At 39.0% G+C, this 17786-nt stretch overlaps 1 protein-coding gene across 5 annotated transcripts in view; it reads left to right on the top strand.

Annotated features, from left to right (window-relative positions):
- The window catches only part of TBC1D5 (TBC1 domain family member 5), a 378633-nt gene that overhangs the window by 323939 nt on the left and 36908 nt on the right, over positions 1–17786 (top strand). For 4 of the 5 annotated variants that reach the window (XM_037524823.2, XM_054691119.1, XM_054691087.1 and 1 more), the window contains 2 exons: positions 514–579; positions 9806–9969. In XM_037524823.2, coding sequence (XP_037380720.1) covers positions 514–579; positions 9806–9969 — 230 coding nt within the window. The remainder of the gene's footprint in view (positions 1–513; positions 580–9805; positions 9970–17786) is intronic. The other variant, XM_054691161.1, reaches the window with a different exon arrangement.

Genomic DNA, 17786 nt, shown 5'->3' with positions numbered 1-17786 from the left:
CATGTGGTAACTTATGAAATCTTTGCACTACTTAATATGAAATTAGAATTACTTGTATTTATCACTGAAGAAACTGGTTTCAAGTTCAGTTAAAAATAAATTTTATTCGCTATAGGAGGAAATCAATTTCAAAAGAATGGTGACTTCTTAATAAATGACATTTAACTTACTTTTGGATAAAGATTTTTTTCAAAAAAATATAAAATCACACTAATATCTGTAGCATAATGAAATCTGCTCTGCAAAATCTTTTGATTGCTAACGTTTCCTATACTTTAGAAACTTGTTCGTTTTTCTTCAAGAAAAGCACATACAAAAACTGTTTAGGAGCACATTTTAAAAATTATTTCCTTTTAAACAGATTTTATATTTTTCTGATGTTGTTCTGTCTTTTCTGTTGTGTATTTTTAGTAATTACCTTGATAAAGTGTTATAGTATTAAGTATGAGAAAAGTAAAGTTGATTTTTTTTTCCTTTTTATGAAATCTAATTACTTTTTTTTATGAAATGCAGGCGATGTAGTTACAGGAAGCGATGCTCAGGTTTCTGTTCCTGTCCAGACTCTAACTGACCTCCAAGGTACAGCTACATGGCAATGTAGTATCTCTCTTTGCCTGCAGTATTATCATCACCAAAACTCCATTTTTTCCTTTGCTCACCCTCCTTCATACTGTTTATCGGTTCACTACCATCGTTCAGCCACTGGGTGGCAATGTTGTGTAGAACAAAAGTCCCCTTTCATGTCATACATTGATGATGCCAAATCTCACTGCAGTGTGAGTTTTCTATTAAGTCTGCACCAGTCTCTTGTAAAACATAATCATCTTATATTTTATGATTATCCTAACAGTACACTTTATGTTGCAGCCAAGTGTTCTTTTTGTTGCACAGGTGTTCTGTGACAGTATTTGATAAATTAGCTTTGAAATCAGATGATTGATATAATGTTTGTATGCACATTATTGTGTGAATTAATCAGAGATACTGAGATTTTACCTAAAAGAGTTACAAATTGATTTTGAAATAAGTTTTTTCCTTTTAATGTTATAAACAACATGCTTATAACATTATGTGTAGGTTTTTGGGTGCACAACATTTTAAATCAACATTTGAATATACTACATTATTGAAATAAGTTTTTAAATACAGGCTTTATAGTGTGAATGACATTAAAATATTTCAGGTCTGTTGTCTGTATACAGTAATTGGCAGTGATTTAAAATTTAAAGATATCCTTTTGATGCCATAATCATTTGTTCAAATCTAGAAAGAAATTTAAGAAGTACAAAATAGTTGTATATCGTATTTTGCGATTTTTAAAAACAAAAATATTTAAAGTTGCTACATTAATCTTTTATGACATAGACTTAGAATAAATATACTATAGAAAGGATTTATTAAATGATAGCCTAGACTAACTTTAAAAAACTTCAAATTCAGACTAATAAGATAGCAGCATTAATTAAAACTCATATCATGTTGTTCTTAAGTATCCGCATAATATAGTCATGCTACTAATATTAAATTATTGTTGTGATAAGTCTTTAAAATATTCATACTTTTTTATAAATTAATAGAAAAAGATGTTGTAATTAGGAGATGAATGATGTGTTGGCTTAACTTTAAAAACACACACATACACACACACACACAGCCACAATAGAGGAATAAGATCTTACTTCTATATGTATAGTTCTTCACAGGTAAAACTTCTGCCATATTTTGGTAATTGACCTTTAAGAGCTTTCTCAGCTCAAGGATTCCATGGCAAGCTGCTATTCATTCTTGTTGGTATCTACTAAGTGATCTATATAATAAAGGTGGCAGTATAGGCGGATAATTGCCAAATGATTTCTCTTTAGTTTTGTCAATTAGTGCAGTTATAGGAGCACATATTAATGGATTGCATGATAAAGTGAGGATTCATAGGACTTAAATTTGTTTCCTAAAAATAAAATCTGAGCCACCCCAGACTACTTTTAAACAAGGATTTAAAAATCCCCAAATTAGTTTGCTAGCTTTTTAAGTTAGTTTGCTCCAGAGTAGATGCCTGGCGCAGGACGCCCAGTCCATACCTCTGTCAGAAGCATAGAAGTCAGAATAAGCAAGCGGCCCTTTCTCCACTGACCAGGACCACATGGCCAGTGTGGCTGTCTTAACAGAATCTTGAAGAGGAAGGTTATATGGCTTTGTTCAAGTATTACGTGGTGTGATCATCTCATTCACTGATGCTGCAAGTATTTGTTGAGTTTGGCCTATGATGTACCAAACAATTTCTGTTGGCCCCTGGCTTTCCCTTCAGCTTTACCAGGTTGCTGTGATGATATCAGCCTGTGCTTTAGATACCCAGGCAGGCCTACACAGGTACCAGCTCTTTTCTTGGCTACCCTCTTCAAGATTTCCCCTGCCTGCCATGCAATGACAAAGAGTGTATCAGTCCCACAGGGAAGATTACAGCTGCTTTATTGACATGAGATTCCCCTCCCCAAATGTTTTTGATCTACGATGATAATGACAATGATGATGAGACAGTGAACTGATACCTACCCTGATTTCGAGGTCACTTTGAGTTTTCCCACACTTCTGCAGAGTGTCAAGAGGCAAGGGGAAGTAGAAGGGAGTCCAGGTAGTTAATGGTAGCAACAAAAAAGTTTCTAACAAGGTGTTCTCAATATGAACAATAATATTAGGAGCTGGAGAGCTTCATCAGAGGTGCCAAACCGACTGCAGTCAGCACCCGTATAATATTGCAGGAGTAGATACTTGTCATTTGTATGACAAGGAGTAGATACTTGTCAGGGATAGGACAAGTTAAACTTTACCAAGTAGCTTTTTTTCAAAGTCATGAGTAAATTTCAAGACATAAATATCAGTACTTTTCATGTTTCTTTGAGTATATATACTCTTTTTCTCATGAGATTTCATACCTTCATCTTTGCCTTTCAACAAATACATAGATTCCAATTTTTTAAAGAAAAACATTGAACATAAATTGCAAGTAAGGTCAATCAATATTTTTTTCTTTGTTGGGAAGTTCCATTTTATATCTCAGCAAAGATTGCAGCTGTAAAAACATGTCACAGGAGTTTTTCATTTTTAAGACTTAACTCAAAAGATGTCTGCAAAATTATTTTGGGAAATTGTACTTTTTGAAATTGAAACTTTTATCAAGAGATATTTAGGAATTTATTCACAAACTAAAAAGCTTTAAAAACCAGCACACACACATACAAATACCCAAACAGACACTACTTCCAAAGGGAACTTAAAATTCCCAACAACAGAAGTATATGAATTTTATTCTATAAGGGAGGGACCATTAATTAACAAATTTATATTTCCTAACTTATTCCCATAGGAATTTTTAAAATTTATACTTCAGTGTTTATATTTCGGTTATGCACATAAATATAAATATACACATGCACAGAGATGATCATTATATAATTATTTATACGGTGGTTGTGAGAAATAGAGAAAAAGGTCAAAGAATCCCTATCCAGATTAACCACTTGAAATTCTCCAGGTAAAACTAAAACACAAATATCATTAGATAACCCCAGTTAATTAAGAGCATTAAACAGATGAAAAACAACTGTCTTCTTCCCTCTTCTTTCTGCCTGTTCATTTCCCTGAGAGGAACTATTTTTTAAACTGGGGAGTAACATGCAATCACACTAATGTGATAACAGCTCTCCTGCCTAGATACGACTTTCCCTATGGATCTTCAAGATGAAAATACTTCCAGGAATGTCCCGCAGCAGATGGCAGCAAATTGGTAGAACCGAGAAAAGGGAGGTCAAGTCAACTAGAGCAGGACCCAGTAACAACAGAGAAGAGAGACAGCGCCTGCTCACAAGAGGCAGGGGGACACTGAAAAAAAAGAAAATTACCCTTGTCAGTGACCCCATCTTGCTCATTCTGGTTGTTGTTGAGAAATGATAATCCTGAAACAGAACAAACAGTTTCATTGTGTTCTAGATAATCACTTTAAGAAGGAAGAGAAATATAGTATGTAAAACAGATATGGAGACACATCAGTTAGCTAGAAAATACATTTTTGTGGAACACCTATTCCCAGAGACATTGAATAGATGAGCTTTTTTGGGCTGAGAACAATATCAATTTGCCCTTTATTTTTCAAGACCTCATTCCATTTTTCTCTTTGATCTAATTGCAGCCCCCCTTCCTCCAGCCCACTTGGCACAGCCCTTTTTAGGGGAGCAAAGTGGTGCGGCTTGGCTCAGATGGGCTCTGGAGTCAGACGGGGCTTGAATTCTGACCCATCATAGCCTTGCTGGGCGGCCTAGGGAGGTCACTCAATCTCTCACCTGCCGAGAGAGAAAACAGCTACTGTGAGGGTGGTACAAGACATCACATGCCCCCTGCTCTGGTGGTAATGGTGGCACCTCTGTGAGATTCCCTGGAAACCGCTTAGGTGTTTTTGGTTTGTTTTTTTTTTTAAGACCTATTTATTTATACAAGAACTGGGGTCCAGGTTAGAGGCACTGGAGGGTGAGAGAATTCACCAGAGACAGAGTAGGGAACAGAGTAAGCAGACGGACCGAAATACACTGCTGAGGGGAGCAGTGGGCGAGACAGGGGAGGTCTGCCGCACCATGTGGGTATCTCCCTGGCCGGCCTGGAATCAAACCAGTGCTGCAGAGCCTGCAGACAGCTTCACAGTGCAGCACTCAACCCGCTGCACCACCGGGGAAGCCCCAACCTCTTAAGTTTTCAAAGTCAAATTATGAACGAGCACACTCACTGCTATATTTCTTTTTCTCAACAATCCGTCTGATATTATAAATCCACGTCGGCTTGCCAGCACTGGATCCAGCAACCCCTAGTCAGGCTAGAACAGGCTGGGCTGGGGACCCTGGAGACAGTCTGCTTTGCTTCACTCTTATGGCACCAGATATAATGTTTTCATGAATAGATTCATCCCTCTTGCTGTCTGTCACTCAAGTCTGTGAGGTTAACGAAATACTACCAGGTAAGGCCCGGAAACTCTCTTTCTCCTGAGTCACTGTGTAAAGTGACTCAGGCCCTGGGCCTCCAGCTGTTCCCTTTTGCTCTTTTGGGACCTTCCAGAATTCCTGGTCTGAACATATTGCCTTTGGGTGTCCTGTGGCCAACTCCCTCAGCTGGTCTGGGTTTACAGGGGTTGTGCCTGTCTATCTAGGGGGACACCCAGTCCCTGTCTGATTTCCCATTGAGTTTGAGGGAAAGATCATGAGCATGTTCTTCAGGGTACATGGCAGGAGCTGACTAATTATTTTCTCCTTCCTCTCACCTCCTTCCTAGCCACTCTGTAGTCAGGGCTCCTTGCTGACGCCTAGAAAGCTCATTCATCAACTCAGACTCCTGACAGATAATCTCCATGGACACATGACAACTGGGACTCAAAACTTTTACTGACTGTTCCAGAAAGGGAGAGAGTGAAGGAAAGATTCCTTACACCTACATGCCGCTCTCGCTAGTCCAGCAGTACCTTTGTGCACTGAGGAAAAGGTATAACCCAGCTCATACCAGCGCACAGCTTAGCAAGCAGCAGGGGATCTGTGTGCAGGGGTCTGGTCTTTGAGCCTAGAGCCTGTTGGCTGACGACTGGAGGTCACTAAGAAGTGCAGCCCATGGACAAACCTTCCCGAAGACGGCGGACCAGCTGGTCTCGCACAGGGGCGCTGTGGATCACGCTACCTGCTCTGCATTTACAGCTCAGCCTGGCTCGATGCGGCTTACGCCTGCTGAGTTCTTCACATACTAGGCACCACACAGCCCGTGTGAAGCAGGTGCTTCACTTAACAGATGAGAAGCACAGCTTGCTTGTGGAGAGTCAATGATTTGCTCAAGGCCCACAGCTAGATAGCAGCTCAGCTGAGCTCATACCTCAGTCTAGGTGTGTCTGACCCATCAGGTGCCCCTGGGAATTCTGCTTTTCAATACCTCTCCTATCTACCGCCTCAGCCTTGGTGTAAGCCCATCTAACCTCTACCCTGGGGCAGTGCAAGAGATGCCACATCCAAGCAAGCTCTGTAACCCTCAGTCTGCTTCCCTGCTTCAGATCTGCAGTAAGTCCCGTCATCTACCAACAAGATAAAGGCCAGAGGCCTTAGCCTCCGAACAAGGCACTCCTCTTAACAACTGTCCCTGCTCTGAAAGCCTCACCTCGCGCTTCCTTCCCTCTCCCCACCCCCAGAGCTAGGGGACCAAGAGGAAGCTAAGCTCCTGTTTAGTATGCCTGCAACTTCTAGAAAGAGTTTGTTTGATTCCCTCCTCCCGCCACTATCCCCGAAAGCCACTGCAGTCAGCGCCAAATGAAAACGAAGCACTCTGTGGGACCTGACCTCATTTCACATGGGTTTTGGTGTCATTTTCAATTACATATGGATGACAGGAAGTGCTAATGGTTTTAATCAGCCTCTCATCGAGCTCGGTGGCCCCAGTAGTCTACATGCCTTGGTAAAGACTGTTCTCTGCCAGAAATGAACCAGCACCAGCACCACCTCCCCACTCTTCAGGTTTTAAGATTTCATGTACACATTCCACTGCCTGAGAGAATGGAATATTCCTTCATGGTGCTTCCAGAATATAGCGGTATATACACCTGTGTTAACGTTTATCACCTGAAGTGTAGGTAGTTGGAGTATGTACTCATCTGTATTTTGCTTGGACTGCTATTTTGGAAGCTTCTGTTTTGTTCCCACCCCCACCTCCCCACTCCACCCTCCTCAGGCCTCCATGGAGCTCCCAGAGGCCTTCCTTAAGCTCAGTCCGTGCAGGGCCTGTGTCCCCAGGTTTGGGTATAAATGAAAGACTGCATGCCAAACTAAGAATGGGACTGTGAGAATATTTTTAAGAAGGCCTTATAAAATAATTTTAAATACTTGTCTTGGGTCAGCAGTTCTGAGAAACTGTAAAACTAAGGTCTATGAGTAGGAAGCTTTTTTGGAGAGCAGCCTCAGGATGTGAGCCTGGGAGTGACAGAAGCAGCATTGAGCTGAAGTGAAGGGGTACAGCCTTTGCTGCTGGAATCTCTGGGCCCAGGGTGCCCTTCACATTGTCTGCCCCAGCAAGGGAGCCGGCCACTGTATTAGGCACATCAGGAGAGGGGCACGGCCTGGGCAAAGGAGTTCTCTTCAGCTGCAGGCTGCTGGCAGAGGGGAAGTCATGCAGGCCCACCTTCAGCAACCAGGCTCCTGCTGCAGGGAAGCCACAGTCCTGAAGTGGGAGATGGGCAGGCCGGTCCAGCAATATATTTAAGCATGTACCTCTAAGACTAGTCTTGAAACTACAGCACAGCAGAAGAAATGATTGATGTTGATCCATCAGTTAAAGACCTTCAAAGGTTTATAGAGCTCCTAAACATTGCAGCTTTGGGCTACAAGCTGAGATACTGCCCCTTCAGCTAGGGGCTGTCCAGGTGAGTCCAGGTGAGGCCTTGGTGATGGAATGTGTCATCCATACACACATTGCCACTCCAGGGTTGTCATGGCCTGTGTGTACCAGGCGCGAAGTGGGCAGGGAAGTCTGAGTCCTTTTTTCGACTCAAAGCAAGACTGCTCCAGGTGCCTGGACCTTTCTTACAGATCTCCAGAGGAAGTACCGTCATCCTCTTGGGGTCACCTTCTTATGACTCCATTTTTTTAAGGTCTGAATACTCCTGTTCCCAAACAGCACAAAAATGTTAGAAAGCAGTTTTTGTAATTAAGGGGAAATGTATTTTGTACAAGGTTCTTATGTAAAATGTAGACCAAGAACACTGTTAATAACACTGCCAGTCACTTAGAATTTGGTAATTCAAAGATAACTTCTTATAAGCGCTGACCTTAGTGTTATTTCTGAAAATGTAGTGCTAAGCAAAATAATAGCTGCAGAGGAAATCTATGGACGTTATTTCCCCTGAAGGGAACAAATTGCTTTCAGATTCTTTCTGGATTACTTATTCTCACCCAGCAAATAATTGATAAGTTAATTTATTAAAGCAGGTATTCTAAAAAAGTTCTCCTACATAAATTGTGGTTTTATTTGTTATAGTACTTACTAAAATATACTGACCTGCATTTTGTGAAAACCATTTAGAAATTAGACCATTCATTCGTTTATGTCTGTGTTGTCCAATATGCTCTCCCCAGCCACATGTGGCCACTGAGCACTTGAAATATATTTTTGAGTATGAAATATGAATTGGATTTGCAAGAATTACTTATATTAAAAATGAATGTAAAGTAGCTCCATAATTTTTTTTGTTTTGATTACAAGCTTGATTGCATGTTAAAATGATAATAGTTTGCATATATTGGGTTAAATAAAATACACTTAAGATTAATTTCACTTTATTTTTTAAATATGGTTACTAGAAAGAAAATTAAGAATCCTCTTTGTAGCTCACGTTGCATTTCCTTCGAGCAGTGCTGGCCTATATAGTACTCTGCAGGTATTCCAAACTGAGCCCCGGCTGTCCTTTATCCTAGCTCCGCAGTGTCACCCACCATGCTTGGGGTTCAGATTGTCCAAAGGATTTGAATAGACATTTCTCCAAAGAAGATACTCAGATGCCTCATAAGTGTATGAAAAGGTGCTCAACATCATTAGTCATTTGCACTGGGAAAATGCAAATCAAAATCACAATGAGATACCACTTCATACCTAGTGAGGTGGCTGAAATAAAAAGTCAGTAATAAGTGTTAACAAGGGGTGGAAATATTGGAACCCTCCTACAATGCTCATTCTCAGTTATCCATTATCCATGGACCTGAATTCTCAGTGACAGCTTCCCTGACATTTTAAATCGCAGCACTCAAATCCCTCTTTAGTGCTTTCTATAACTCTGCCATCTAAAATCATGTTTTGATTACCTGATTAATCATATATACATATATGGTTACATCATAAATACATATATACATCTAATACATCGTATATACATATATGATATATTTGTCAGTCTCCCCTCACTAGAAAGTACTTGAAGGATGGAATTTTTGATGGTTTTAGTTCCCACTATTTCCCTGCACCCTTAAGAGTCTGGTTCATATTAACAGTTGAGCGAATGAATGCATATCAAGTATTTTCATTGGTCGGTCCTGAAGTGCCCACAACAGTCTTATAAGGCTATCCCCATTGTTTAAGTGAGATCTGCACAGGTCTGGCAGTGGTCAATTCTACCTACCAGGCCATCTCAGCAGGACTTACCATCAAAGGGAGCTTTGTGGCTGCAGAACCATTCCACGAAACAGGCACTGCTGGAGACCCCAAATGAGAAGCACCCACTTTAATGTGGGGACATGTCTAGAAAGAAGCCCAGTGAGCCATACTTGGTGCCATTTCCACTGCATCTAGGTGACCCTATAGTCCATCTATAGTATCTGTTGTGGAATTAATGAAAAGAGAAGAGGCTCTTTTGCAAAACTGATGCAGGATTTAGTTTTTTTATAATAATGATATGACATTCAGTATAGTAGTTTCCGGCTTCTGTTTTAAAGGATGATTCCATTAGTGGGGTAAAGTCCAGTCATTTAACCTGTGATTTTTAAAAATTGATTATTTTATTTTTTATATGTGTGCAGCACTTGGGCTATTATTAGAATATAAATTACATGTAGAAAACAATAGCATTACTTCATCATTTTAAAAAAAAAAGGCAGTTATTCTGATACATAAAAATGCATGCATTCTAACGCTCCATGATGTCATTATGTTGACTGAACAAAGAAATATCATTATCGATCATTTATTAAAAGCAATGAATTCTCAGTGAAAGAGTCTGGTGTTTCATTATTGCACTTAATTTTTCTTACAGGACAGAGTTCTAAAAACATCAGCTCATCTCCAAGCATTGAAAGTTTGCCTGGAGGAAGGGAATTCACGGGCTCCCCACCTTCATCAGCTACTAAAAAGGATTCCTTTTTTAGCAACATCTCCCGTTCCCGCTCACACAGCAAAACTATGGGCAGAAAAGAATCTGTAAGTATTTACAACTGGTTTTCTTTTTATCCTTCATTTTCTCCTCCAGTTCTGTATTTGCTAAAGGTTTGTTAGTTCCTTGCTTTTGTAAAGCTTTTAAAATTGTTACAGACTAAATTGAATTATTTCAGCAAAATATTTTCATTTCATTATTATTTAGTAATATTTTCAGCCATGGTCTGTGTTATACTAAATGGGAAGCACCAATTTAAACTGTGTGGAATCTCAAACTTCAGTCCTTTTTTTTCCTCTGCATATGCCCTTTCACCAAAGCCTGTTTTTTTTTTCCTATAATGTAACAGATAACACTATACTAAATAGTAGAGTAAGGCAACTTAAAACAAACCAAACTTTGTCTTAGTTTTAAATATTTCTTGAAAATTAAAAATAATTATCACTTGTTTTAAAGTTCTACAAATTACATTTCAATTTGCGTAACTAACAATATGTTGATAGTTGCTCTCTAAGATTCTTTGTATGCATTACTCAAAAGGAAATATCTAAATCATATCAACCGCTTTAAATATACAGTTGTCTGAAATTTTTAGGGACAATTCTGCAAGAAAAAAAGGCATTTAGCCCATTGCATGGCTAGTTTAGCACCTAATATTGGAGTTTAAAGAGTTCACTGCCTACCAGAAGAGGATGCAAATGTTGCGTGTTACAGAAAAGGATCTAGCTTTTGTTGAAAAAGCCCTAAATTAGAAAAAAAAAAAAAAACCTGTAAAACCTTTGAGAGGTAATTATTTATGGTACATTGAACCACACTCTGTATGCTCTGTATGAGTGTGTGTGACTTTGGGCAAGACCCTCAACTTCTTGGTGAACTAACCACCTCTGCAAACAAAACAACTCTGACGGGAAGAGTTCATGACATACTCTGTGGTGGTCCCTTTCAATGTGTAAGAGTTGTGATTCTAGAATTTGTAAAAGAGCAGATTAGAACTTGCATTTAAAGATGATGGCTTTATCCGAGGCATCCAAGAGGGGAGGAGAAGAAGGAAGGAGATGTGGGTGGGGGGATAAGAATGTGGAGGAAAGGGGGGCACAAAAGACTGTGGGGGCCTCCCTGGTGGCACAGGGGGTTGAGCACAACACTGTGAAGCTCTCTGCAGCCTCTGCAGCATGAGTTCAATCCCTGGCCAAGGAGCTACCCACATGGCGTGGCAGACCTCTCCTGTCACCTGCTCCTCCCTCAGCAGTGTATTTCAGTAGATCTGCCTGTTCTGCTCCCCACTCTGTCTCTGGTGAATCCTCTTACCCCCCCACATCTCTGGCCTGTATCCCAGTTCTATGCATAAATAAATAAATCTTAAAAAAAAAAAAAAAGGACTGTGGTGGAGGACAGTCAGGTTTTGATGGTGGGAAACCTGTTAGGGCCGCACGTGAGGGGAGAAATCCTACATTGTCAAAATATTAACAAAGATGTAGAACAATGGTACTTCATTAATTAAAACAAAAATAGAGATGGTAGCTTAATGAAAGCAGTTAGCTCTGCTCCTCCCTAAAGCACCATTCCAAGGACAGTTGGGGTAAGTAAAGGTAAACCCTGACGGAATAAGAAAACGGGAGAGAAGACAACTGAAATCTGTTATCTGACAACAAAAATGGTAATGTTAGCTAGCTTAGCAGTCTAAGAAAGCTGAACCCAAGTCAGCAGTAGATAAAAACAAAAAAGCTGCTGGATTTAGACTATATGTAAATCCTCCAGAAGCTCAGGAATTGGAAATAAAATGAAAGTGAAACTGAAGATATAAGAATTGGTCAGAAGCATCTTCAAGAAGCCTTCCCTTACTCCACAGAAGACTGGAGATTTAATTCTCTGCCAAGCGTGAAACAGAATGTCTCTGGGCCAAGAGAGATCAGGTGCATTCGAATATGAGAATACCCTACTAAAAAGGATGTTATGAATATGTTCACATACTGATTTTGAGATTTCCAGGCCTCACCCCATTTGTTTCCCAGAATATTGGTAGGTGTAACCCTTCAGGCTGGAGAGTGAAAAGTTTTGCAAAGGTCAACAATTAAAAAAAAAAAAAAAAAAACTACATAAATACTGACCTTAGGCAGAAAAATACAATAGAAAAAAATATAAGAAAACTAGAGATCCAACCCAGAAGACTCAAAAATCTTTAAAAAAAAAAAAAAAAAATAGGAGTTCTCGAGAGAACAGAGAAAATGAAAGGAAGGAAGTAACCAGAGTTACAATTCAACAAATGTTTCTACTGATGAAAGACTGAGTTTTCAGTCTGAAATGATTCACAGATTAGCCCACCCAAGTAGAAACAAGCCCACAGCTAGATTCATCTCTGGAAAAGTTCAGAATTTGGAAAACAAAGACCCTAAAAACTTGTGAGAAGAAAGATTTTCCAACCAAGGGTGAGGAATTAGAATAACAGCTACAGATGTCTCACAGGACCACTGGAAGCAAAACAGGGACAGAATGCCTCCAGTTTCAGGAGAAAATCATCTTCAAACATAGACTCAACACCTAGCCAAAGTAATTGGAGTATAAAATAAAACTACTTTCAGACATTCAAGATGCAATTATTTATTACAATGTGCCGTACTCAGATTTCACAGGAGGTTGTGCCTTACAAAATGAGAACACACACTAAGGATTGAGAACAAGAAATGAAGTGTGGAGGAAAAAAAAAAAAGATTCCTCAGAATGATAGTGTAGAGAGAATGTGTCCAGAGAGTAGCCTTCCCACATTAGAAGATTTCAGAAAGTTTTCTCCAAAAAGATGAAATTGGAAGAATGACTAATATATTCGAACAAATTGAGAGACTTACACACTTGGGGTGAATTTTGGGTTTGAATTAGTGGAAACTTTATAAAAACTAAGCCATTAAAACACAGGATAATTGGGAACCCCAAAGAACAATTAAGTATGTACCCAAAAAGAAAGATGGTGACAGACCATATAAAGTTGCCATGGCTAGAATTTTTTTGTTGGATATTGTCATGTAAGCCTATTAACTATGACTTTAATCAAAATCATGATAAAATTCTGTTGAGAAGATGGGGTGTGGGAACTGTCTTTTTTGCTGGGGGAAGGGACAGAGCCAGGTATTGGTTGTCAGTAGAGCTAAATCTTCATCTTCCATACTGGAAAATCAAGAAGCATAATACTCTAGAGAGATTAAGAAGTAGTACTAACAATTATTGCTATAGAAATGGAAAAAAAACAGGTAAAGCAATTCAAAGTAGTTGCTTCTGGAGAGCAGGAAGTGGAGGGTGGGGCAGTGAGAACTGCTTTTCATAACAAGCCTTGTAGAACCATTTGACTCTTCAACGTGTGACATATATAACTTAGATTAAAAATAATAACTACAAATTACAACAAAAATAGAATGTATCGGCATAATAAACTAGAAGAGGAACTGTCTGCCTGTACAGAAAACATGTCTATGAAGAACCAGAATAAGGAATAACAAATGAGGAAGACATATGAAGACATGTTTCATTTGCATTCTATCATATTTTGGTGGCATATGGATTAGTCTGTAACACCAATTAATTACTTTTCTTTACAGTGATGCCGTAACTAAAAACTGAGAAGTTGAGCAAAAATAGAAATAGAGTAAGTCTAACTCTCCAGAGACCTGCTGTGAACCAAGAAACCTAATGCCAAATTATTATTCACAATTTAATATATTTTCTAACTTGTGGAAAGTCAGTAGGCAGAAGTTTTCAAGAGAAATCCCATGGTTTTTCAAGTAATAGATTATCTTAATATTTTGCAAAATTATGTATATAGTCAGTGCTCTTTGCCAAATAATTCTGGTTCTCCCCCATTCTTGGGGGAGCACTTAATAGGATTGTGCCTTCTCGACCTCTGAGATCTGTCAGAGCCTGTGACTAGTTTTGTCCAGTGAGTTGTGGGTGGCTATGTATGGATTATCACTCCCAGCCTCTCCACACACAGTTCTTTCCCCCTCTGGCGCAATGAACAGAGCCCACCTGCCAACCCGTACAGACTTGAACTACTAGTGAGACATAAACCTTGACTGGCTGAGCGGGGCCTGTTGCTTATCACAGCCTGTCAGTGCCCAGTTGGAAATGTGCAGGCCTTCAACTGGAGCTCATTCACCAAGGGAGCTGCATGGTATCACCAAGACTGGCTCCAGAGGCACCAGAGCCTGACTGCTCACCTACCAGCCCGGGCCCACTTTACTTGCATTTCTCAACCAGTTTGGTGTGATACAGAGATATTTTATGTCCTCAAGAAAATTCAAGATAGTTTTCCATTAATACCATCTTCAGTTTCTTTCACAAATAGGTAGCCAGAGATTGAAGCAAAGACCCCTCTTGCTTTAGGCCTGCAGTGGCTAAAATTGGGTAATGGATTTCAGATTTTGAGACTCAGTTGATCTTTTAAAAATGATCCAGAGTCAAGAAATCATGGATGACAGTTGACGATAGGTTAACATAGCTGTTGAAAACAAATATCAAAACAGAGATAATCTAGTAGTAGCTAGTAACCTAATCATGTTGAAATCTGCTTGTAATGGTTCTTATCTAATCTAATCACTATGACATTACTTTTGAAATTAATCTAGGTGTGACATAATCTTTATGTTGTAGAATCTAACAATCAGCTTGTAAAACTCATTTCCTTTTGGTAATATCTTTATGTGTCATATAAAGCCTTTCTGTAACCCACAGGCCAGCTTCTTTAGATGAAGTTGTGTCACATATATTCCTGTTAATGGTCATGGTTTGGCTATATGATGAGAGTACAAAACTCAGCTAAATCTTTCAAGAGGGAACATATTAAGCCTTGTGCCTGATGTTTATGAAAGACATCATAGTACTTCTTTTCTGAAATGTGAACAAACTAGTAGGAAGCTTTAAAATTGACCTTCCTTCATAACCAGTGGTAATATTCTTTTGAGGTTTGATATTTTTCCATGAAGACAGTTTTCCCTCTGCTTTGATTCCCAAAAAATGCTTTTAGGAATCACCTAATTCAAAGCCAGGTTTTGACCAATCTCTTATTTTTTTCATTTTAAAGAGAAAATTGGAAATTTTGATACTTTAACTGTTCATACTTTATTTTCCATGGTAATATAAACGACATCCAATACTTAGTTCTCTGGAAATTATTTCATTCATCAGACTGTTAAATACTATTTTAGTTGTTTTAGAACCACTAGTCTTGTTCGGTGATAGTTGCCAAATCCTTTCCCCACGATATCTTTGCTGAAGTTAAAAATAAGGAGAACACTAAATATAAAAACAAGCACATCAGCCAATTAAAAGGTTTTTTTTTTTTTTAAGTAGCTGATGAGCTGTAAGACATTTTGCTATGTTCTGTGATAATTACATACCAGTGGCCAAAGATCTGAGCTAATTCATGGTTCAGAAGCTCTCTAAACCACTGGAAATGAAGTTGTCTAAGCTGGGAACCCCTGCATAAGACAGGATATGTAAGGAGACACTTGCCACCTGCCAGCTCACAGGTCCGGGGGGAGGCTCCCTAATGGCTCCCTGACCTCTGCATGCACTCACTAGCACCCTTGGGTAACTTGAATATATTCCTACCGTGTCATATGGTTTATTTAAGAATTTAGTTTAGTTAAGAATTTATTAAGAATTTATTTTTATTTATGATTTATGATATTTGTTGATCTATCCTTTATCAGACAAAATAACGAAAAAATAACAGAGGAGTGAGAACAAATTTGAAAGCAGATTCATATTTACTTTGAGAAGTATAGACAACCTGAACATTACCTAATCTACTTCACTTCACATTCTAGAAATTGGAAGTTAAGACATAGCTATGTAAAAAAATATCAGAGAGCAGTCCAAGGAGGGTGTTACAATGAGTTTACAAGAGGAGGAAACACACCGAACGTTAAGTAATAATTAAAAATATACCTTGTCATTAGGAGAGGCAATGTATGGTAAAGTGCTATATAAGCCATGAAGATAATAAATAATATGGACTGCGAAGATACACAATCTTGGACTATGTTGGTCTAAACAGACTTCATGTGAGAGATCAAACTTGAACCACAAAACACATTTCTTCTTCTATTAAATGCAACCATTGTTTTTCCTTATGTAAATCCAGCAGATAGTGATGGTGGGTATTTCGTAGGCAATCAACAGAGTCTGCTGTAGGAGTTTTCTTCTCCCTCATATCCCCTAGCAGAATGTAAAAGAGTTGGGATGATCTCAAGTTGCTTATGGTAAAAATAAGAGAAAATAGTATCTCAAATGAGGAATTTTGTTGCTTATTATTTCAAAGAACAGGAATCAGGAGAGGCGTCTAGAGCTGAATAATTCAGCTGTTCACTGACAGTGCCCTCATTTTCCATTCTGCCTTCTCTGCCCTGTCTCCTCAACCCACTTCCATCAAGTCCTCAAGAGGGCCGCCACACACCACACACACTTCCAGAGAAATCTGTTTGGAAGCTTAATGATTCATTGGTTGGCCAGAATGACATCCCATAACACTCCTAACCCAGTTGCTAACAAGGGGGAAGGTTTAAAGGTCATGGCAGTGTAGAAAGATGGTTAAAGGAATATGACAAGACATTTTGATAGGCAAATTATTCCTTAAGTATTAATTGCCAAGATGGTTATCTAATCCTTCCCTAAAGAATTTGCATTTGAAAAGAGACAGTTCTGTTGTGTATTGATGTGTTTAATGGTAGAGTTTGAGGCAGCTTGAGTTAGATTGGTGGCTGGAAAAAAGAAAATTGAGCAGTGGCATTCCCAGTAGGCCAGAATTTTCCTACTTATTTGATTTTTCTCTTCAGCCAATGATGTATAGTACTTCCTAAAAACATATTATTTGCAAAGTATTGATTCTTTATGGGCTCCTGGATAGAAATGAAAATCTCATTACGGGATTTTTTTCAGTTAATACATATTTGTAAGTTCTCATTGTTTTATCAATATAATATGTAATGATACCTGGATTAAAATTCAGTCTCATTTGAAATACATCCCCATTTAATATAGTTTATTTGAAATTAGTAAGTATAAAATGAATTTAAACAGCAGCAGTTAGTATCTAGCTTCTTTTAAGCTTTATGATAGGAAGTTTAATAAGACCAATGTTTGACTCAGATGTTTGAAGCATGACATTTCGTTAGTCACTTAATATTGTAGGAACCTGTTCCCAGAGTTTCTGCCATCGGATCACTCAGGCTGCGGGGCCGGGGGGCGGGGGATCCTGTATCTCCCCAGAGTGTTCCCCCCTCCTGTCTCCCTGTTTTTTCCTCATCTGTGCCTGTAGTTCCCATGCAAGGGAATACAAACAATCAAAGGGAGCACCCCAGAGAGCTGTTTTTTGACAGTTAGTAGCATGACATTTGAATTTAACTCTTGAAAAAAGCTTAAAGAACAACTTCTTAACATCTTCATGCTTCAGTACATTTTTTTAAACAAAAAGAAACTGAGGTGTCACTGAAACCAGAAATGCAGGAAAAGGAGCATTGAACCCAGACTGCAGCGCCCCTTTTACGGCAGTGAAGACCATGCCCTTTGGGAGCGAATGACTCTCCCACCCCCTTGTGCTGGGGCTCCGTCCTCTACCATTTACCTTCCTCTCCAACATCTCTGCAAAATGGAAAGATGCCAGACGTACCCATGTGGAACGCTGCCCAGAAGGTGGAGACAATGGTTTGGGGAACTCAAAGTGAAGCAATTAGAAATATTTTAAATCCCTGCCTGGAAATTCCTGTGGGTTGAAATCATGCTAAATTAAATGTGTCTTTGATAGCATTTGCCTCCTTCCAATAACCTTTCTTGAAACTTGATGTTTATTTAGTCTTTCAATGCCACGTTGCCTTGG

Source organism: Talpa occidentalis, unplaced genomic scaffold (assembly GCF_014898055.3).
Source record: "Talpa occidentalis isolate TD23 unplaced genomic scaffold, MPIMG_talOcc4v2.1 talOcc4.10, whole genome shotgun sequence".
In the NCBI taxonomy this organism is placed as follows: Eukaryota; Metazoa; Chordata; class Mammalia; order Eulipotyphla; family Talpidae; genus Talpa; species Talpa occidentalis.
The sequence above is the reverse complement of the archived record's forward strand: the minus strand, read 5'-3'. Positions and strand labels throughout refer to the sequence as shown.